This window comes from Moschus berezovskii, chromosome 22 (assembly GCF_049115385.1).
Source record: "Moschus berezovskii isolate FMDL1 chromosome 22, NW_MosBer_1.0, whole genome shotgun sequence".
NCBI classification, from domain to species: Eukaryota; Metazoa; Chordata; class Mammalia; order Artiodactyla; family Moschidae; genus Moschus; species Moschus berezovskii.
This window is the reverse complement of record NC_142481.1, coordinates 23,814,853-23,837,437: the sequence shown is the minus strand read 5'-3', so window position 1 is coordinate 23,837,437 and position 22,585 is coordinate 23,814,853. Positions and strand designations below refer to the sequence as shown.

Sequence of the window (22,585 nt, the reverse complement as noted above, 5' to 3'; positions counted from 1 at the left end):
AAAGAAATCCCAAAGACAAGAAGCATGGTCCTTATTTCCATGCAGGTTATTAGCTGATGAAAGGGAACTCATGAATAATCTACTCCTCTTAAACCACAGGGCTACCAACGATACAGAAGAACTAAGTGGATAATCTGGCCATCATGTCTGTCCTAATGGCTTTGGTGTTAGACTTTAAGGCAGTGGGTTTTGGCTCACAAAACCCTCTGATCTAGGTAAGCCTCTAAATTGTTTCCCTCCCCTCTCCCTGTTGGTTGTCTCCCATAATTTCTGGATATCCAAGCAAGATTAGCTACCTCTCACTCCAAATAAAGGCCCAGTTGAAATAATTTTGCAGGTTTCCTCCTCATTTAGCAGAATTTAGCACACCTCCCAGTGTGGTGGGCCCAGTGCCGCCATCTGCTTTCATACCTCAGTTCCATGACACACAAACCTATTCCAGACACCTATTCCAGAGTGGCATAAGTACTTCATGTGACATAATTTCCCCAGTACATCAAACACCACAAGAACACGAGTCACTCGGAACACGTTTCAGTGTGTGATCCACAGGGTCTGAGTTTTGCCTTTGCTACTTAAAAAAGATTTAACTTTAGGCAAGTTCATCTCCCCAAGGCACAGTGTTTTTTCTCGATGTTAAATGGAAATAAGAGTCTCATCAGCTGAGTTAAAATGAGATGATGCCAGCAAATACTTCCTTAGCTCAGCACTGGACTTGGCACTGAGCCGTCGTGACAATGAAATGTCAACCATTGGGTGAGCTACTTAAGCCTTCCTGAACCTTGGTCTCTGAAATGTGAGAAACCTTGACTGATTGACCTGACAAGTGGTAGTAAGGCAAGTTTGGCTAAGACATTTTGAATGTGATGGAGCGTTACTGTAGTGATGAGAGGAACTGAATCAGAGCAGTGCTGTATAGCTGGGCCTGGGCACCATATGGGGGTCACAGAGGCGGAAGTCCTTGTTTTCCCAAGCACCTGACCCAGACATGGCAAAGATCTCAGGACATACTTCAGGGAATAAATCCTAGGTGAGAATAGTGTGTGTTTGGAAGTTTTGGTGGGGGCTGGGGGTGCTTAAGGTAGGAAATGGGTTGTTTGATTTTTGCTGCTGTTAAACCTGTCTTACCATTCAGTGAAAACTGCCAGGGACTCCAGCCACTGCCTTGGGCTAAGGTGGTGGAGCCAAAGCTTCATTCTGTGGCATAGGTGTTTGTATTTTAAGGTCACAATGTGGACTTCTAGTTGATTGTTTTCCTGCAAGCTTTACTTTTTGTAAAAGTATAATCTAGATTTTTTTCTCCCCCTGTTTCTGTACGCGGTTTAGTTTTGATCCTTCACCTGGAATAGGTTTTATAAGAATTAAGAGTAGGATGGATTTAAGAGGTGAGAGAAAAGATGGTATATTCCAGGGAGAAGAGCCAAAAGAACTTTATTTTTGAGATTCTGTGTTAATGAACTGTTACATTATGGAAACAATTCAAGATCATGAAGAATTTATAATTAACCTTTGAAGGACTAATCTGTAGGGCACTGAAAGGGATGCAGAAGTAGACGCCTCCAATATACCTGTATATTCCAGGAAAATCATCTGCTCTATCTTTGCATTCAGCTGAATAACATGTTTTAAGAAGTTTATGAATTATTTCTCACTGTTTGGAGGCTTCATATTTCAGGAAATGATAAAATCTTCCAGGAAAGTGAATTCCAATCAAATAAGTTTAAAAAGAAACTAACCTGGAAAGGTGGCAAAAACCATCTTCTCTGAGCCCTAACGCAGGAATCCTGAGGAGGACCATGCATGCTAAAACCACTTGCCTTCAGGTATCAGGGATCCAGCCCCCCATCTCTAATGGAGGAAGGCTTCTTGGGGACATGGCACACTATCTTATCTAGTGGGCAGGAGAGTTTTCTTCTAAGAGAGAGTCAGAATGGAATTACTCATTTGAAATCTAACCACACAAAGGCTTTAAAATCACTCCCCTGGGATCATATACAGGGGGGAAATGGCATGTTTTTCTTAATGACTTTCTTAAAGTCATTAAGAAATATCAGACAGGCAAGATATTTCTACTGCCTGCTACTGCCTGACGTGTTATTTTCATCTTTCAGAATTCCTCTGGATATTATTTTAAGCTATTATTATTACCTTACCATTTGGCAAGAGAGCCAAACCATAAGCATATATGCAAACTTCCTAATGTTGCTCTTTGTAGTAAAGGTGGAGGTATTTTTTGCATGCTCTCAGCCAACAAAGACAGATAGAAAAATGGGATGATCATCTAGCTTTGTATTGGTTCCAGAAGGAGCATTTGTGAAATCAAGTATATGAAAACCACATATGTGTAAAGTGCGATTTTAATGGACCAGAGAAACAAGGTCGGTTGACTTTAGGTTGCAGTGGATCTCAGAGTACTCCAGACCACACGTATTCTGGTGCATCATTGTGATGTCTCTGCTGTTCCTGGCTGTCCTTGTACTGCTTCTGTTCTTGGTAGCTCCGCAGGGCCACCACCACGCTGGCACCATACATCACCACCAGAAGACAAGCAAAGGTGGCAGCTGCTCCGTCAGTGCCTGCCAGCTGGCAGTTCATCCAGGTGAGACCCTTGCGGGCATAGACCCGCTCTCTAGTCCTGCAAGTGTCTGTGGCATTGATCTGCAAGGCTGTGTGGAGGTAGATGCCGATGCCCACGCAGTAGCCCACTGCCGCCAGGAGGCTGAAGGCGGCCTCCAGGAGGAGCCACTTCCCTGGCAGTTTGTGTAGACTTTTGGCTCCTTGGAGTAGAACACCCAAGGTGAGGACACCGAGCCCCAGAGAAACAGCCACGCCACCGTATATCAGGGGTGCCCGGAGGATTGTGTACTGCTGGTCCAGCTGCCGAACCTGCTCCAGCTCGGTGCCCTCAAAGGGTGAGTAATAGTTGTTCCCAAAGCCGCCGCCACTGGCAAAGCTGGCACTGAATCCGGCCAAGACAAAGTAGGAGGCCACGATACACATGAGAACCATCCCATTCAGTATCACCTCCACTATCTGTATCACACCTAGGAGGAGAGAGACGGGGGATTTAACACCCGGTGAGCTGATTGTGAGGACACAGATTCAACATTAACATCCATGGTTTTGGGGTTTTTTTTGGTTCATCTTGGCAGGGCTTTCTTTTTGGCTACACCATGTGGCATGTGGAACTTTCCTGACTAGAGATCAAATCCATGCCTCCTACAGCGGAAGCATGGAGTCTTAACCACTGGACCTCCAGGGAAGTCCCCGTTTTTCATTTTGTTTTAGCACTCGTGTTTGAAAAACCAAAATGCCACTGTGGAAGAAGTTTTGGCAAACTACACATACACTTACCATGTGACTTTGCAACCTGTACCCCTGAGCATTCACTGTAAAGAAATGAAAATCTAGGTCTACACAAAACCATGTACATGGATGTCAGAGCAAACCCAAATGCCCTCCAGTGGGCGAACGGTTAAACAATCTGGTACAGCCCTCCCAAGGGGAAACTCTACTCAGCGGTGAAAAGGAATGAGCAGTTGATACTCGGAACAGCTCGGATGGCTCTCAAGGGATTCATTATGAGTGAAAAAAAGAAAAAGTCAGACTCCAAAGGTTACATACTGTATGATTCCATTTACATAACAGTCTCAAAATGAGAACAGATTCATGGTTGTCGGAGGATGGGGATGAGTGGGGGGGGGAGGGGTGGGACTGTGAGTGGGGGAGCCAGAGAGATGCCTGATGCTGGTGTAGTTCTGCATCTGACTGTGGTGGTGCTCACACGAATCTACACGTGCGATAAAACCTCCGAGACCTACACTCACACAGATTCCAGCGCATATAAAACTGGTCAATCCTAAACAAAAGCTCTGAAGAGTGGGAGTGCAGGCTCACTTCCCCGCTCTTTGCTGCCTTGTGACTGCCCAAGTCATTGGCTCTAAGCCTCAGATACTTCATCTGACAAATAAATGAAGGTAATGTCTTATCCTACAGGGCTGGGGTGAGGCCCAGATGAAAGCAAGTATGTGAAAATACCTGGAAAATCACAAAATGTTATGCAAGTGGACGGTGATGCTACCTAGTGACATTTATAAAATGAAAGAGGATTAGTAAGAGATTTAGGAAATGGGACAAGTTTATGAAAAGCATGAATTCCAGATATCAGAAAAGCCCTCTGATACACAAAGGGGTACCACAGTGTTTATAAACTGAGCAGCTAAAAACCAGTGTGTTTAAAGTACTTAGGCAACAGCTACTGGGCTTGCTGATTCCATCTCCTGCTGGGCCCACACAAATTCCAAGGAGGTCCACAGGACAGAAGTAGCAATAATTAAGGACTCTGAGAGTTGAGAAGCTACATTCCTCTAATTTAAATCTGAAAATAACAGCAGACCAGAACCGCATACTCCTACTCCAGGCACCATAAACTACTGGCTACTCTCTCCCTATAGCGAATTGACACAGAGATCATTCTAATTCATGGGGAGCAGCTATCTCCCCTAACCATACCTTTCTCTGCCTTGGTTTTCCTTCTGCATGCAATTAATCTCTCACCCTCTGAAGGGAAGTAGGAATGCTGTGCTAATACAAGATGTGGGCAGCCTGAACCTCTCCTTCTGGGACAGATTCTGCCAAAACAACAGAGTCATAATACACAGAGCACATATCTGCCAGCCTGGAATGGAATATATCTAGATCGTGTCAACCACTCCATTGACTACAACAAGCAAGAGGAATAATGGTCTGTTGCCGGGTCCAATGATGAAGAAGTATGGCCACTGGGTATTACTCAGAGCACCAGCCAGGCCTACCTGGCTTTGCTGAAAACAATGAACAGGTTCAAGTATTTCCAAGCATGCGATTAGTGCAGAAAGATTCATAGACATCAGGATAAGAGAAAAGAGTGGCCTACTAGGAGCCTGGTGGGCTACAGTCCATGGAGTAGCCATGAACTGGACAGGATTTAGCAACTAAACCACAACCACCTCTAGAGCTAGCAGTTAGGGATAAGCTGGAGAGGGAAATGAAAACTGAAACAAATAGATTTTTGTTGTAAAATAGCATCTTTTTTGGGTGAGGCTGCTTTTGTGGCTAATCAAATTAAAACTCTTCTCCAGAAGCAAATACTGTTAATACTTTCTTATATATTCTTCAAGAAGCTTTCTAATCGTATACAAGCAAATATATGTATTTCCTTTTGTAAACCCAAATGGAACTCACCTTTTAAATGTGCCAAGTAAGGAAATAATATTATAAATGTAAAGAGAACCATCACCTCCAAATCAAAATTTTTTCTTTGGATTTTTATTGGTGTTACATAAAGCAAAGAACATATTCACTTCTACCAAGAATATATTATAGTGGGCCATAAGTCCTAATTTAACATGCAGCAAGAACCCATGAGGTTGTCTGGCCAAAAGTAGCATTCTTCTGCTGGGAAAGATTTTACATCCTTTGATTCTGGATGGATCCTGAATTCTGGTTGTTGAGTTGAATCTATCGTACAATGGTACATTTACAAGAGGTACAAAAGACGTATTGAGCTTTCAAGGCCGTTGTAAGGGGGCTTGTTAGAAAACCTCTTTTGCAACCCAGTGAAATAATCTGGGTTGCAAAAGAGGAGGAGAAAAAGAGGAAAGAGATTCGTCTTTCCACAGCCCACGCCTCCTCCAACTTAAATCTCACAGAAGTGGTCTCCCCAGCATCCCCACCCGCCCTCACCCAGCATTAAGGAAGTGAAGAACCTAGAGTTCAGTGAGGAAAAAATTTGAGGCTAAGCTGCTTGAGACAGCTGTGTTTAGAGGACTTAAGGCTGAAATGTTTTTTCACGTCTATGTGGCTTTTCATGCACACTGAGAACAGGGGTTCTTCAAGGACCCTTGGTTATCTCCCTTTATTCAATCAAGAGTGCATTTTGCCACAGCACATGCCTTTTCCTTGTGGCTCCTGACTCTGGTTTTGGTGTGTTTTTATTGTTTTATTTTCACCTTTGTTTTTTAAAGTCATTTTGGTCAGTCCCTCACCAACAGAGAGCTCCAGAACCAGGGTTTATAACATCAGGTGGTGCTGTTCCAACCCTGGAATTCGGCCCAGCAAACCAAAGCTGGACTGTTTATCTCCTGAGGGCTGGCAAGTTCTACAACAAAGCATTCCACGAAAGACAGTAGTTCGGTGTAACTTCCATCACTCAAGTTTGGTGGAATGTTTTAAAAAGCCTAAAACTCCAACATTTCTGCAGGCTTCTCCTTCAGCTTCCTGACCTTTTGGTAACCCCTGATGGCCAGCGCGGCCCCCACTGGAAAGACCCCAATGCCCAGGGCAGCAAAGATTCCAACACCAATGTCTCCCCCATGGAAACTGCAGCTGAAGCCACTGTATCCTTTGCTCTGGTATAGCGCCTCCCTCTCCTTGCACACGGGAGAGGCGTAGGCAGCCGAGAGGTTGTGGAAATAGAAGTACAAGGCCGGGATGTATGCCCCAGCAATAAGCACGTGCAGCACACCTTCAATCACCAGCAACAAAGGGCAGTGCCACGGCACCCGCAGAACACCCAGGATGAGGAGGAGGCAGCTGAAGGCCATGAAGGCTCCACTGCAGGCCATCGCCACAGTGACCGTGGGCAGCTTTAGCTGGTAGAACTGAATGTCCAACTGCTGCGCTTTCTCCCCATCAGCACCATTGAAACCACTGTAAGCCCCTCCATACTGGTAGTAGTAAACTCCCCCCAGGCTGGTGATGCCTGTGTAGCCCCCCGTGGAATTGTAAGACACAGAGCTGCAGGCCAGGATCAGCAAGTTCAGGAGAACCTCCAGCATTTGGCAGCAGGCTGCAAAAGAAGGGTGTTGTTACCATTTTGAGAGATGTTGTTTTACACTTGAAGACTTCCAGCTCAAGGCTTATCTTCCCCATGGCAGCTCATGCCACAGCCAGCTCTTTCTTCTGCCCCTTGGAAGGCCTGAGCAGCCAAAGCTGCAGGATTAGCACTAGATGGTAGCAGGGAACTGTGGCCTCCAGAAATGATGTCAGAGATACTTTGGACTGAAAAGGGTAACTCTAAAAACAGCAAAGCAGCTGGTCCAGGTGGCTGCAGGACGATGAGGGGAGAAGTCAGGCCGGGGAGCAGGAAGAAAGGTGTTGTTTATGGAAGGCAAGAAGATTCTCTGCCCTAGCCCTGCCCTGCCACAAAGGCTGCAAAAAATAGTTACGTCCTTTTTAGATGTTTTTTGGCCATCTTCAACTTGCTTCCCTTGTGGCTCAGCTGGTAAAGAATCCACCTGCAATGCAGGAGACCCCAGTTTGATTCCTGGGTCAGGAAGATCTGCTGGAGAAGGGATAGGCTACCCATTCCGGTATTCTTGGGCTTCCCTTGTGGCTCAGCTGGTAAAGAATTCACCCACAACGCGGGAGACCTGGGTTTGATCCCTGGGTTGGGAAGATCCCCTGGAGAAGGCAAAGGCTACCCACTTCAGTATTCTGGCCTGGAGAATTCCATGGACTGTATAGTTCACGGGTTTGCAAAGAGTCAGACACAACTGAGCGACTTTCTTTCAGTTTGGAAGAGGAAACTTCTCCAAGTTTGAAAAAGATTATAACATAGTGCTTAAAAATTACAATGAAGTCAGAAAAGAGCATGAAAGTTATCCATCAAAATATTAATCGTGGTTCACAAGTACCACAGATAGGAATGATTAAGTTAATTAATTACCGAATTACATATAATTAAACAGTAAAACATAATTTACTGTTCTTAGACTTTAACTCAAGAAGTAGTGGCTCAGATAGTAAAGAATCTGCCTGCAATTCAGGAGACCTGGGTTTGATCCCTGAGTTGGGAAGATCCCCTGGAGGAGGGCATGGCAACCCACTCCAGTATTCTTGCCTGGAGAATCCCATGGACAGAGAAGCCTGGTGGGCTACAGTCCATGGCACTGCAAAGAGGTGGACAGGACTGAGTCACTAGCACTTTCACTTTCAAGAGCAAATCTGGGCTGTGATACTTTCCCAGAGCTGGATTGTTTCAGGATTCTTGGCCGGACAATCAAAGAGTCCCAGCTTTTCTACCAAAGCTAGCTGCTTTCCTTAAAGTTAGTTTTATTTTGATATACCTTATACACAACAAAAGGACCCTCATTAAGCACATAGCTTGATAGAGTCTGACAAATGTGTATGCCATGTAATCATAATCAAGATATAGACTGTTTTCATCCTCCTAGAAAGTTCCCTAAAACCCTCTGGGGTCAACCCCTCACCCTCCTCCTCAGGCCACCGCTGATCTGCTCTCTGCCATTAGAAACTAGGTTTGTCTTTCTTGAATTTCATGCAAATGGAATCATACAGTTATGTGCTCTTTTGTGTATGGCTTCTTTTTCTGTTCATAATACAAAGCTGGGAGTTGTATGTGCTGGCATGGTTCTATGGGTCAGCTGACTGTAGGATCAGGCTGTTGTATCTCCCTGGCTTTTACAGAACCAGATTTTGGGCCTGGGTCCAGTTGGTCTAGGGTTTCCCTTGTGGCTCAGTGGTAAAGAATCTGCCTGCCAATGCAGGAGACATGAGTTCAATCCCTGGAAATTGGGAAGATCTCTTGGAGAAGGACGTGGCAATTCACTCCAATATTCTTGCCTGGAAAAGCCCATGGACAGAGGAACCTGCTGGTCTATAGTCCATGGGGTCCCAAAGAGTCAGCTAAACAGCAAACACCAGGTGGTCTAAGCATGAAGGTGTGTTACACTTGCACATTTGCTAATTGAAACCAAGCACTCTCAAGTATTATGTTTACACTCTGCCATTCCCCCTCCAAAATGCAAATGGCATTACTGTTTTATTTAATTATAAAAGTAACACACAAGGATGGTAAAAAAAAGAAAGAAAATCTAGATGAAACAGAAACATATAACATAAAAATGATCTAAAATCCAACCAATAAAACTGGAGAAGCCACTGTTACCATTTTTTTTTCTTTTGGACTTTCCTGCCATATGTGCATAATTTTTGCTGTTTATTTGTTTTTAAGAAAGAATAGGGTTCTCTCTACTATTATATAACCCATTTTTTCACTTAATATAGTATGAACAGTTTTTCTACCATAGCAAATATAAATATACTTATATTATTAAAGGAATATAGGATGCCATGATGAATTTAAATAATTTCAACGTAAAGGATATTTAGGCTTTCCCAGTGTTTTGCTATATGGGAGCAGATATATGCTATGTATTTTGTAATAGAGTCTGGAGAGGACAGAGCCTCCACAAACGCCTTATTCCTGTTGTAGCTTTAAATAGAACCAGAAAACAATCACCAGGGATGGGGGAGATGTCTGGTAATACGTTTTTAAAAATAAAAGCCCAGAGCCTCTCTAGGCCTTGCTGCTGCTGCTAAGTCACTTCAGTCGTGTCCGACTCTGTGTGACCCCATAGACGGCAGCCCACCAGGCTCCCCCGTCCCTGGGATTCTCTCGCCCCTTAAAGGATCTGGCTCACTGAGTCTGCACCTCTCTCTTAAGAAGCAGTTATGCATTTTCGGTCATTCATTCCTCTGATTCTGGCTGAATATTTCAGATCTGCTAATGAGTTTACACTCTTAAAGTCAGCCATGGTTTGAAATCTTGACATAGGCTCAGTCCCATAAGCACTGGGTAAGGATATTGAGAATGCAAGGGTACTGGGGTATTGAGAATGCAAGTTGAGGAGCAAAATCTCCACCATTGTCCCCTTGAACCTTTTCAGTATGGTCACAAGTCAATTCCATAGGCAGTGAGAAGCCATCTCAGAACTAAACTTCTAGGCTCTGAATGACAGACACCACGAACTATAGAGATTATAACATTTGGAGAGATAAATTAAATTTTTAAGGATGGTTTGCAAGTAAGGCTGCAAGGTGAATGCAAACATTACCTTTAAAAAAACCACACACACTTTCCTTGTTTTACTGGCCTAATTCTCCTCTTATGATCTTTTCCATTATGATGTGAGCAACAAAGGTCTAAAGGAAGAGGAAAAGGACAAAAAGGGAAAGGAGAAGCTGCCCCAAATGCAAAAGAAGGGAGCCAGGAGGAGAGCAGGTGATGTATCTCCTTCCCAGGGAACCTGTAACTCATCACCATCCCTCCAAATACTAAATCCATAGCACAACCTATACACACAGAGGATTCCTAGTGATCTGATATGCACATGTAACATTTGTACTTACTTATTATCTGATCTTTATCCTCAGCCTTTAAAGATTTTGGTAGCTGAGGAGTCTTGCCCCAAACCGTGAATTCAGGGTTTATCTCTTTTTGTCAGTGTTCCACTGAACTTCCTAAGGGTGACTCAACCCAAACTGCAGGGTCTCCCTAAGAAGTCAGAGCCACAGCTGCTTTCCCTCTTTGCCCGTTTGCTGGAGGAGGAGGACGTGATTTCACCGATAAGGAAAAGAAGTCACAGAAGATCTAAGACAAGGCTGAAATTCTTCAGGGGACCTTTACCCAGGTGTGCCTTTCCTGCTGAGACAAGTTCCTGGTGTTCAGTGACTGCTGCTCTCAAAACAATACAACGTTGTGTATATATATACGGGTCTCTGTGTGTTCAGAGATCTTTATAAGCCCTCATTTGTTAGCTTCTGACTGCTCAGTCATCCTTTCACTATCTTGATTCAGAAACCGAACCTCTAGGCACAAAGCCAAATAACCAGAAGTAATCAAAACTAAATCAGGGGCCTCAAGCTCGGTCCTCTCCTCTCTCTTGGTAAATCAATCACTGAAGAAGAATACCTCTAGAGAGAAACCTGTTAAACAGCTTCTGGCTTGTTCCTACTATTTATATCATCAAGGAAAGAAGGTCAAGGACATAAACCATATCAGGCCTTAGGGTTAGGCTCTAAGTTTCAATTCCAGCTCTTCCACTTCACAGCTGTGTGACTTTGTATAACTTACTGTACCTCTCTGAGCCTCAGGAGTTGTTGAGAGAATTAAAAGCAATGGGGTGTGCCAACATATGTAAACTAGAGTGAGGGTTCTGGTACCCGGATTACCTAGAGGTCTTCAATAAAAGTTCTACGTAATCCTATAACAACGTATCTCACTGCAATTATTCTAAGGGACACTTTCAGGTGTAAGTTTCATGATTTCTCCCCCTCAGGCTGAGAAATTTTCCCCTCTTAGTCACTGGCAGCTGAGATAAATTTCTCACCAAATCATGTGAGTCCTAAGGACTCACCCTGACAAACCTGATTTTCTTCATTGTTGGCAAGGCCAGGCCTGGTGCTAGGATGGGAACTCTGGAAAACCACATTTGGAGCTGACACATGATATTATTTAAAATCACAGTTCTTCAAACTGTGGATTCTAAGAAGTATGTTTCTTTTTTTAATATTTAATTTTATTTTACCTTTATTAATTTGGCTGTGCCTGATCTTAGTTGCAGCATGCAGGATCTTCAATCTTTGTTGCAGCATGCAAACTCTTAGTTGCAGCATATGGGATCTAGTTCCCTGACCAGGGTTCGAACCCAGGTCCCTTGTACTGGGAGTGGAAGTCTTAGCCAGTGGACCACCAGGGAAGCCCCTTAAGTGTGGTTTTTTGTTTTTAATAACACAGAACAGGATAGAACTTGGTTCATGATGTGTGTGTATTTCTTACTGTGGGTTTCAGTCAACAACATTTAAAAGCCATGATGGCATGTTTGGGCATCAGATCTCCTGTCCTGTGGCATGAGCTCAACCTGTCTGCCATCTCCAGGTCATCTTCCCTCTCTAGTTCTGACCACCTTTCCTGATGAGCCCCACTCTGACAGCTGGCAGCTTAGAGTTGGCTCTGCCTGGCGGTCCATCTGCAGCCTGAAAATTGCAAGCATGGCTGCCTCACCACCCCAGGCGTGTCCGAGAAGAAACATGGGAAACCTGGCCACCTGTTTTTTGTTTTTTTTTAGAAAATGTGATCCTCATGCGGGTATGAAAACAAAAATGCTAGGAAACCAAAAGGGAGGTCTGCTTGAATTTTTGCCCCACTAGCTTGGACCCCTTCCAGGACCACCAGCAAAGGTAAGTAAATGGTCTGCCTTCAAAATGGCTCACCTCTCCCGGTGCACAGGTATCTGCACTTGTGGCATTCCAGGAGCCCTTCAGCCTCTGACTGGTAATACACCACTTCCTGTAGTCCAGGCTGGGGGTTCGAGAGTGGGTATCTCCCTGAAGTGGGTTCACTATAACCAAACACATACATGGCCATTAGCAGGCTTCACATTCAATAGTTGGTTCAGTATTAGAACTCTGGACACCTCATGCTGGGCCCAGAGGTTAAAGAATTCACAGAACAGAAAATCTGCCAGTTTTCATACTCCAGAGAATTTTCTGGCTTAGTGGCTCCACAGGGTGTTCAAACACTTGGCCCAATTCTGCTAAGTACATCACTTATCCCAGTAATTCTGAGCCCTATCTCCCATGCTGGCTTGTTTGCTTGCTGGGGAAGCGGGGAGGGTGGCTATTGAACAGGTAGCTGGGAACCACTTGGGGGAGCTTTTCAGTTCATTGAGGATGGGCCCTTTTCAAAACTAGTCTGCATTCACAAGACTGATGTCCAGGCTGGCATTCTCTTCCTTCCCTTGTTACTCTGGAAAGAGGTGAATCAGCAGTAATTCTCTAGGCTCTGGTGGTACAGACAACTTTGGACATCATAGCTCTCCCTCTTCTTCTGACAGCCCTGGCATAGACTATTCTGCTTCTCCTCATCCCCTACTCCCAACCTTCCCCATCACTTTATCGAGCACATCCTGGGCTTTTGTCCAAGATTTCTGTGGTGAATGGTGGGGGCTGCATTCTACTACCTGGGCTCCAGGGATTCTTATAGAACACAGATCTCATCATGTACCTTTTGGGTTCGAAATCCATGAAGTCCAAACTTTAAGCACAGTGCAGGAGGGCCCTTGTTCATCACTCTCCACTCACAATCTCACTTTTACAGACCCAGCCATAGTGAACTGCCCCTCTCCCTGCCCCAAAAGATGATCTGCATTCCCATGCGTCTAGGTCACCGTGAGAGACAGCCTGGAGCTCCTTCTCCAGAACTCAGCTTTCAGTCTGCCTCATCCAGCAAACATTCCAGAGCCCTATCAGGGCCCCAGCTCAGTTCTCTCTGAATTGGTTTCCCCAGGAGCAGCACATTTCACATGTGCTGCAAATAGGCCTGTTTACTTGGCAGTGTCCTATGGACATCCTGAGTAGACCTCTGTAGTCCCTGGCCCTGCCTCCCATCCATTAAATACATGCTTGTTATGTGGAGGAGAGTCAAATAAATGGCTTTTGATTTTAAACCACCAACTATCTGTGAATAAAAGAAGCAAAAGTATTCCCTTCACTAGCTTTGGGGCTAGTAGGGGTAGTGGTGGTCAGGGAGCCCAGGACACCATTTTAAAAGGAAATTTAAAAAAGAAGTTGTGACTTCTCCTAGGTCTGCTGCTGCTAAGTCGTTTCAATCGTGTCTGACTCTGTGTGACTCCATAGATGGCAGCCCACCAGGCTCTGCTGTCCCTGGGATTCTCCAGGCAAGAACACTGGAGTGGGTTGCCATTTCCTTCTCCAATGCATGAAAAGTGAAAGTGAAGTTGCTCAGTTGTGTCCAACTCTTAGAGACCCGATGGACTGCAGCCCACCAGGCTCCTCCATCCATGGGATTTTTCAGGCAAGAGTACTGGAGTGGGGTGCCACTGCCTTTTCTGTCTCCTAGGTCAGGCAGTTGCAATGCAATGTGGCTTTAGGTAGGGAAACAATGGCCAATGCCTGTGACTGTAACTAGGCACATCCTTTGTTACACCTTGGCTAGTTAGTTCTAGATAATGTAACATAAACTCAGGATAGTAGCTTTCCCGCTTTGTGGATCCTTTGTTACACCTTGGCTAGTTAGTTCTAGATAATTTAACATAAACTCAGGATAGTAGCTTTCCCGCTTTGTGGACACAACTGGGAGAGAGACTGGGCTAAAGCCTCCAAGTCCCATAGCAGACAGGAGCCTGGACTCCTCCTAGGAATGAGGGTAAAAGCCAGAGGTAATCATCACTCTAGTACCTGCCTGTCTCCTGGCATCTAATCTGGGCATTCAGTAATATATTTGGCTACATAGAACGTGCAATGGGAAAAGGACCACTTCCCTAGAGAGAGTGGGACCTGGGAATACTGCCTCTCCTTCCTTCCTTCCATCCTAACCCTCTCTCCCAGCTCACCAAGTCTTCTAAAACATCATGATGCTGTCACTCCACAGGCCTTGTGGGAACTCTGTTGTAAAGACAGGGATGGCAAAATTTGTTCATTCAGGAAGGTGAGGTCTGAGACAATAATGCGATTTGAATGAAGCTGCCCAGAAGGACCTCACTGACAAAGATGAGGGAAATCTCTGCCCTTCTATGCAGAGCTTTAGGTTCATTCAGCTCTTTGGCTAAAAGTCTAGCTTCTCCCAGCTGTCTGGTTTTGAAATACATATAGCCCTGGAAAGGGTTACACATTAATGTATTAACTTTTCACTGGGCTGACTTTATTAGGCCTGGACCTCCAGGGAACGGGGAGGGCTGGTTTTGGAAAACAGGACAAGGGTCTGAAGCCTCAAGGGGGCAATCCTGTGACGTGTGTGTGTGTGTGTGTGTGTGTGTGTGCGCGCGTGTCTGTGTGTGTGTGTGTCTGTGTGTCAGGGAGGAGCCTCAGATTAACCCCACCCACTCAATCTCCTTCCTACTCCTTCCCCTTCTGGTCCTGCAGCCCTTTCTTCTTTTCCTGGAACCCCGGCCCTTCCACTTTCAACGGGGAGTGGTGGTGGCGGGGAGTGGAGAGGGGTGGTGGGTTCAGGTCAAGAAGTGTGTGTGCGGGGGAGGGGAGAGGGTGTGGTGGTGGCCACTGTGAAGTCTTCCTTCCCTCCTTAGGTCACCCCTAAAAGCTCCAAAGGGAAGAATGGCAGTTTCTCTAAACCCGCTTCCTAGGACAGGTAGTCGGGCCCGCAGGCGGGCCGCAGACGCAGGCTTCCTCGGGGCCGAGCTCCCGCGCCCCGCCGCCGCACCTCACCTTTCTGGCCCTCGGCGTCCGAGGCCCTCCTTCCACAGGGGCGGCGGCTCGGGGGTTTCCCACGTCGCGGGCCGGGGGGGCGGGGCCGCGTCCCAGGTCGGCCGCCGGGGTCCGTCCCGCGTCCGACTCGGGCGGGAGTTTTCCCGAACTCTCTGTTCGCCGCCGCGGTGGTCCCCTGCCCGGGGCCGGCCCTGGCGCGCCTCCCGGGTCCGCTCCCCGTCGCGGTCCCCGTCCCGCCGCCCGCCCGCGTCTCTCTCCCTGTGCCGGTCCCCGGCTCTGCCCCGCTGTCTCTCGGCGTGGCGGTCTCGTTCCGGGCGGGGATGCCGGTCTGGGTCCCGCTCTCTCGGCCGGGCCCGGGACTCGCGAGTGCCCGACGTCTGTTCCATGGCTCGGTTTCGCGTCCGCGCCCCGGAGCGACCCGAGGGCAGCAATCCACAGGTTTCGGCGGCAGGTGGCCAAGCCTGGGGGCGGGACGCTCACCTGCGCGCACGCGCACCAATGCCGCGGCGGCCCGGGAGGGCATCACCTGAGGACCCGCGCCGGCAGGGGGAGCCGGGGAGCGCGGCCCGGCGTCTGGGCGCGCGCGAGCCCAGATCGGGTGCGAGCCCAGAGCGTCGCGCAGCTTTACACACAGAGGACGCGACTACCGCCCGCCTCCCGTGCCTCCTCAGCCCTGAGGTATCTGTACCGTGACGCCCTCAGGATGGCGGCCAGGGGGACTGTGCCCTCAACTTAGCAACTTGGGTTTGCTTTCCCAGAGTGTTCCCATCTGCCTTCTCCCTTAGCAACTCAGCCAGCCACCCAGCGGTTGTCCTCTTCCTCCCTCTCCTGCTGTCTTTACAACTGTGTTGTAGGGGACTTGAGGCCAATTCATCCATTTTTATAAGAATCCAGGACTTACAAAGATTTTTTTAAAATGATGACTCATACAGTGAAAGTGCTGCACTCAATATGCCAGCAAATTTGGAAAACTCAGCAGTGGCCACAGGACTGGAAAAGGTCAGTCTTCATTCCAATCCCAAAGAAAGGCAATGCCAAAGAATGCTCAAACTACTGCATAGTTGCACTCATCTCACACGCTAATAAAGTCATGCTCAAAATTCTCCAAGCCAGGCTTCAGCAATACGTGAACTGTGAACTTCCAGATGTTTCAAGCTGGCTTTAGAAAAGGCAGAGGAACCAGAGATCAAAATGCCAACATCTGCTGGATCATGGAAAAAGCAAGAGAGTTCCAGAAAAACATCTATTTCTGCATTATTGATTATGCCAAAGCCTTTGACTGTGTGGATCACGATTAACTGTGGAAAATTCTGAAAGAGATGGGAATACCAGACCACCTGACCTGCCTCTTGAGAAACCTGTATGCAGGTCAGGAAGCAACAGTAAGAACTGGACATGGAGCAACAGACTGGTTCCAAATAGGAAAAAGAGTACATCAAGGCTGTATGTTGTCACCTTGCTTATTTAACTTATATGCAGAGTACATCATGAGAAACACTGGGCTGGAAGAAGCACAAGCTGGAATCAAGATTGCCAGGAGAAATATCAATAACCTCAGATATGCAGATGACACCACCCTTATGGCAGAAAGTGAAGAGGAACTAAAAAGCCTCTTGATGAAAGTGAAAGAGGAGAGTGAAAAAATTGGCTTAAAGCTCGACATTCAGAAAACTAAGATCATGGCATCCGGTCCCATCACTTCATGGGAAATAGATGGGGAAACAGTGTCAGACTTTATTTTTTTGGGCTCCAAAATCACTGCAGATGGTGATTGCAGCCATGAAATTAAAAGATGCTTACTCCTTGGAAGGAAAGTTATGACCAACCTAGATAGCGCAGAGATATTACTTTGCCAACCAAGGTCCATCTAGCCAAGGCTATGGTTTTTCCCATGGTCATGTATGGATGGGAGATTTGGATTGTGAAGAAAGCTGATCGCCGAAGAATTGATGCTTTTGAACTGTGGTGTTGGAGAAGACTCTTGAGAGTCCCTTGGACTGCAAGGAAGTCCAAACAGTCCATCCTAAAGGAGATCAGTCCCGTGTGTTAATTGGAAGGACTGATGCTGAAGCTGAAACGCCAGTACTTTGGCCACCTCATGCAAAGAGTTGGCTCATTGGAAAAGACCCTGATGGTGGGAGGGATTGGGGCAGGAGGAGAAAGGGACAACAGAGGATGAGATGGCTGGATGGCATCACCGACTCGATGAACATGAGTTTGCGTGAACTCCGGGAGTTGTTGATGGACAGAGAGGCCTGGCGTGCTGCGATTCATGGTGTCGCAAAGAGTCGGACACGACTGAGCAACTGAACTGAACTGAACTGAATGTAGTACAATAAGCGTATAAAGAGATTCAAGGTCTATAGGAAAGAGAATCTTCTGCCGTCTTGGGCCTGGTAGGTTCTAACTAGTTTTCATCATACCCTCAACAGCTATATCATTCATTCTTTTAAAGGTTGTGCCTTGCCTCCTTCCCTTCTGTCTCAGTGTTAAATTTGAGATGGTATGCTTCATCCACATACCCAGGTGCAATGGAATATATGAATGAGTCTGGAGTTGGGTGGTGGGGGGCAGTAAAAGGACTCCTTTAAGGAGAGAGGGAATTAGAATAGAGAAGGGCTTGGTCAGAGCTGCAGGAAAAACTAACACTTAGACTTAAAAAGCAAGAAGATTAAGAAGTGAGGAGTGAGGTTCACTGGGCCTATCTGCATAGACATCATCCCCCATCCCACACATGGGCTCCTATGAGCTCCACCAGCCTTGCTTCCCAGAGTAGAGAAGATGGGCCAAATCCTAGGACCGTCTACAAATATTTATTTGAACAAACCTTGTTCTGAGCCCTAGACTGCTATGGCTACGGAGGAGTTTTGTCAACAAGCAGACACAGGATGGTTTGTGAATTGTCATTGTCCTTTCTCTTTCAAACCTTCCCTCTGGAAGCTTCTTTTGGAGTAAACAGACCCCCATACCAGCTTATCCTTTGTTTCATTTGTTTTTGTTTTATTTCGTATCTTTACCTTAATAAGCCAATTGTTATTTTGCCACATTTGTTCTATAATTTTATATATAGCTATAAAATATTTTTTATGAAGCATGTAAGTTGCAGACACATGAGTGTCCCCACTAAATACTTGCTTATACTCAACTTGAGTTTATTGGTCATTTCCTTATGATTAACTTCTAGTTTAACATTTTGGCAGGAATATTAAAATAGGTGATGCTATATCGTTCTTGCTATGTTCTATCAGGAGGCACAAGATGTCAGTTTGTCCCACGATTGGCGATGTTAAGTTTGATCACTCGGATAAGGTAGTATCCATCAGATTCTTCATTTTAAAGGAAGCACCCTTCCATTTGTATTTAATAGCTTTGAGACTTTATGTTCCTTCTTAACCTTTCTTGCCTGAATCAATTATTACAATGGTGGTTGCAAAGTTGTGTTTTTTAATTCTATCAATCCTTCTCTATTTATTGATTTATTGGCATTTTCCAATAATGCAGAACTTTCCTTTCCACCTACTGTGATCAGCCTGTAGAAGTAGTTTCTATACCCCACCCCAAATTTAGTTCTCATGTCAAGACTGATGATGCCAAAAATGCACCAGTTGGGTATATTTGTTGCTTACATAATGAGACTTTCTGGTGAGAGCAGAACAGATTCCCAAGTAGATTTGAGAATGACTTGAGAAAGCAGGAAGGGGTGACTGGCCTTGGGGTTTTATTGTGATTAGGGAATAGATCTGGGATGAAGATTCTTGTGTGGTCACATCAAGAACCTGCCTGATGTGAACTTCTGCCAGTGTCAAGGACTTACCTAAGCTTTCTTATCAGCTTTCTCAGATGTGGGGCAGAAGGGGCAGGGGACTGGTGGGACTTAAAAAATATCAGTAATCAGAGTCAAAAATGGTGTCAGACTATTATATTAACTTGATAGACTTATTTTTTCCCTGACAATGTGTCATAATGTATTAATTTTTTGATACTTAACATTGCCCAAATGTGACTAGTGGCAATCCTTTCAAGCTATCTCCAGTGTGCTTTTGACATCAGGAGAAATATGCTGATATGCTCATCAGTCTTTGTGGTTTCATCTTGTGCCTCTTTGCCTGATTTGCCTCTTTCCTGAAGCACTCACTTCTCTTTCTTCCTCTCTATCTCTTTTTTTTTTGAGCTCACTTCTCTTGATGTTTCCTCATTTGGAGAATGCTCACTCCTGAGCCCCGCTTCCCTATAGGAATGTTCTGTTAACATCCACAGAATATCCTCTGTTCCTTCGAGGCTTGTCAGAGTTAGATTATAAAATGGGCATCCAGGGCCAGTGACCCAATGTAACAGTATCTTAAACATGATGGAAAGTTATTTTTCTCTTGGAAAAATCTGAGTTTATTTGGTGACTCTGCTCTGCGAAGTTCTTGGAAGTCTGCTGCTGCTGCTGCTAAGTCACTTCAGTCGTGTCCAACTCTGTGTGACCCCATAGACAGCAGCCCACCAGGCTGCCCCGTCCCTGGGATTCTCCAGGCAAGAACACTGGAATGGGTTGCCATTTCCTTCTCCAATGCATGAAAGTGAAAACTGAAAGTGAAGTCGCTCAGTCATGTCCGACTCTTAGTGACCCCATGGACTGCAGCCTTCCAGGCTCCTCCATCCATGGGATTTTCCAGGCAAGAGTACTGGAGTGGGGTGCCATTGCCTTCTCCGTCTTGGAAGTGTAGGCACCTTCTATGTTGTTCTGTCACCCTTCCAGATGCTGCCCTCTTCTACAAGCTCCAAAATGTCAACCAGGGACATCTCAGCCCACAGAAAGGAAAGAAAATTAGGGATTATGGATGTGAGAGTTGGACTGTGAAGAAAGCTGATCGTCGAAGAATTGATGCTTTTGAACTGTGGTGCTGGAGAAGACTCTTGAGAGTCCCTTAGGCTGCAAGGAGATCCAACCAGTCCATTCTAAAGGAGATCAATCCTGGGTGTTCATTGGAAGGACTGATGCTAAAGCTGAAACTGCAATACTTTGGCCACCTCATGCGATGAGTTGACTCACTGGAAAAGACTCTGATGCTGGGAAAGTTTGGGGGCAGGAGGAGAAGGGGACGACAGAGAGTGAGATGGCTGGATGGCATCACCGACTCGATGGACATGAGTTTGAGTGAACTCCGGGAGTTGGTGATGGACAGGGAGGCCTGGCGTGCTGTGATTCATGGGGTCGCGGAGAGTCAGACACGACTGAGCGACTGAACTGAACTGAACTGAACTGAAGGACTCTTCTCATTTCTTTAAGAGTGAGACCCAGAAGTTGGAGACATCACTTTCTGTTCACATCTTTTTGGCCAAAAGATAATTACATGACTGTAGGTAACTGCAAAGGAAGCTGGGAAGTGTAGCTATTATGTACCCAACTAAAAATTGGGGCATAAAACCATGAGAGTGAGGGAAGAATGGAAAACAGGGATTTCATCTGTTGGCCTCAAAATTTGAAATTTTACATTTGTTTATGTTGTCTATTCCTCTCTCTAGTCTGTCAGCTGCCTGGGACAATGCCTTTGCCATTATGCGTGGCACACAGTTGGTGCTCAATAAGTAGTTGTCAAATATTTATTTGCTTACTTATTTGGCTGCACCGGGTGGCACATGAAATCTTTAGTTTTAGCATGTGGGATCTAATTTCCTGACCTAGGATCAAACCTGGGCCTCCTGCATTGGGAACTTGGGAGTTTTAGCCACTGGACCACAAAGGAAGTCCCGGTAATTGTTGAGTAAATAATATTAGTTCTTAGATGAATTTGTCTACTCAGGAAGATGACAGGGACCTTATATTTTCCATGGCATCTTGTGTAAGGTGTAAGGTGGCATAAAGTGGATTAAAAGTAAAACAGTCCTAATGTATTTAATTTTTCTTAAATCCATCAACAGCACAGATAAGGAAGAAATAAGTAAACAAGTAAGGTATTTGAGAATTAAAAATTTATTATTTTAATTAGACATTTGTGTTGGTTTTCGGTAAATTCTATGGTATTTGGTGGCAGGGAGTTTGCTTGCTCAGTCCAACTCAGAGAGGTTTTATTCAGCTCGTCATCAGTGAGATGGCCTTCATGTGTGTGGATCAGGGGATGTCTGTGCATATTCTCTGCGTGACGTTATGGCTCCCTCTCCCCCTTGGAAAAGATCCTGTGCTTGTCAGAACCCAGGCTCAAGCTCAGGTGGGCAGAGGGTACTTCGGAACTGGTTAAGCCTGCAGTGAGGGCAGATCTGGCCAGCAGGGGGCAGCAGAGGCCCAGGGTAGGGCTGCCCACATTTACAAAAACCCTCTCCTGGGCCCTGGTGGCTCAGATGATAAAGCGTCTGTCTACAATGTGGGAGACCTGGATTCGATCCCTGGGTTGGGAAGATTCCCTGGAGAAGGAAATGGCAACCCACTCCAGTACTCTTGCCTAGAAAATCCCATGGACAGAGGAGCCTGGTGCAGGCTACTGTCCATGGGGTCACAAAGCGTTGGACACGACTGAGCGACTTCACTTTTCTTTCTTTCTCTCCTGGCCCCGGTTGACTGTACTCTCATCACAGGTGGATAGAAAGGATGCAGTTCAGTTTAGTCCAGTACTTCCTGAACTTTGCCTATTACGAAAATGACCTCTGGAGTTTACTTAGTCTGTGTCCGAGTGTCCTCATATGCGCAACAGGGATAATGATACCGTTTCATAGGATTAAATAAAGCAAATATGTGTACAGCAGCTTGACTCAGTAGCTGGCATATATTAACACTATGAAAATATTGGCCGTTATCACTGTCATTGTTACTGTTTATAAGTCACTATGGACTCCTGAGTGAGCAAGACAGTTAGTTACAGAGCTCACAGCTTAATGAGAGAGGAAGCGAGGTAAACATTGTGGGTTTATTTATTTATTTATTTTTGACTGTGCCGGTCCGCATGCAGGATCCTTGTTCGCTGACCAGAGATGGAATCCGTGCTCCTGCCCTGGGAGCACAGAATCCTAACCACTGGACCATGAGGGAAGTCCCCACACTGTGTTTGACTACGAAAGAGATGTGTATGAGGTGTGTTGAGGGAGTATGAGGCAGAAGTAACATAAAAACAGCTTTCCAGAGGGAGTGCCTGAAGAATAAATGAGATCGAGGGGCTTGGGGGAGCCAAGGCAGGGGACAGCCTTCCAAAGAGGGCGTGAAATGGAAAGCAGGCAGATCTGGGGAGCTTGAAGTTTAAATCCTTCCCTTTGGACCAGACCATTAGGAGTAGGGAAAAGAGACAGAAGAGACAGGCAGGAGCCAGACTGAGAGAAGCCTTGAAAGTCAGCCAGAAGTTCTTGAATTTAACTCTATGGGTCTGTGGTTTCTTAGCAAGTGCCCAAAACCCCTCCTGCACTGAAGGGAAAGAAATGAGAACTTCTACTTAATTTGTAAATGTTATTTCTTTGGGAATTTTTCTTCTATATTTAATTCATTATATATAAATATAAGCAATATATTTTTACAGTGGTGGTGGTTGTTTTAGTTGCTAAGTCATGTCCAACTCTTTTGTGACCCTGTGGACTACAGCCTGCCAGG

The 22,585-nt window shown here is 45.8% G+C and overlaps 1 protein-coding gene across 2 annotated transcripts; it reads right to left on the bottom strand.

Annotated features, from left to right (window-relative positions):
- Window positions 1–89: 89 nt before the first annotated feature.
- Window positions 90–15,488, bottom strand: MARVELD3 (MARVEL domain containing 3). Of its 2 annotated transcripts, none has more exons than XM_055412392.2 (3): window positions 15,028–15,488; window positions 12,058–12,185; window positions 90–3,044 (listed from the first exon to the last, which is right to left on the bottom strand). In XM_055412392.2, the coding sequence occupies exons 1-3, from the start codon at window positions 15,411–15,413 to the stop codon at window positions 2,407–2,409; spliced, it is 1,152 nt and encodes a 383-aa protein (XP_055268367.2). In that variant the 5' UTR covers window positions 15,414–15,488; the 3' UTR covers window positions 90–2,406. The 2 variants fall into 2 exon arrangements, with proteins under 2 accessions (XP_055268367.2, XP_055268368.2); XM_055412393.2 differs by lacking the exon at window positions 90–3,044 and adding an exon at window positions 3,051–6,829.
- Between the last annotated feature and the right edge of the window lie 7,097 nt (window positions 15,489–22,585).

Excerpts from the sequence above, each read along its gene's own strand:
- MARVELD3 (XM_055412392.2), bottom strand. The coding sequence starts at position 15,413 with ATGGAACAGACGTCGGGCACTCGCGAGTCCCGGGCCCGGCCGAGAGAG. Across the intron at positions 12,186-15,027 it reads GGACGCCGAGGGCCAGAAAG|TGAACCCACTTCAGGGAGAT; the intron begins GTGAGGTGCGGC and ends GTTTGGTTATAG. Across the intron at positions 3,045-12,057 it reads ATACCTGTGCACCGGGAGAG|GTGTGATACAGATAGTGGAG; the intron begins GTGAGCCATTTT and ends CTCTCCTCCTAG.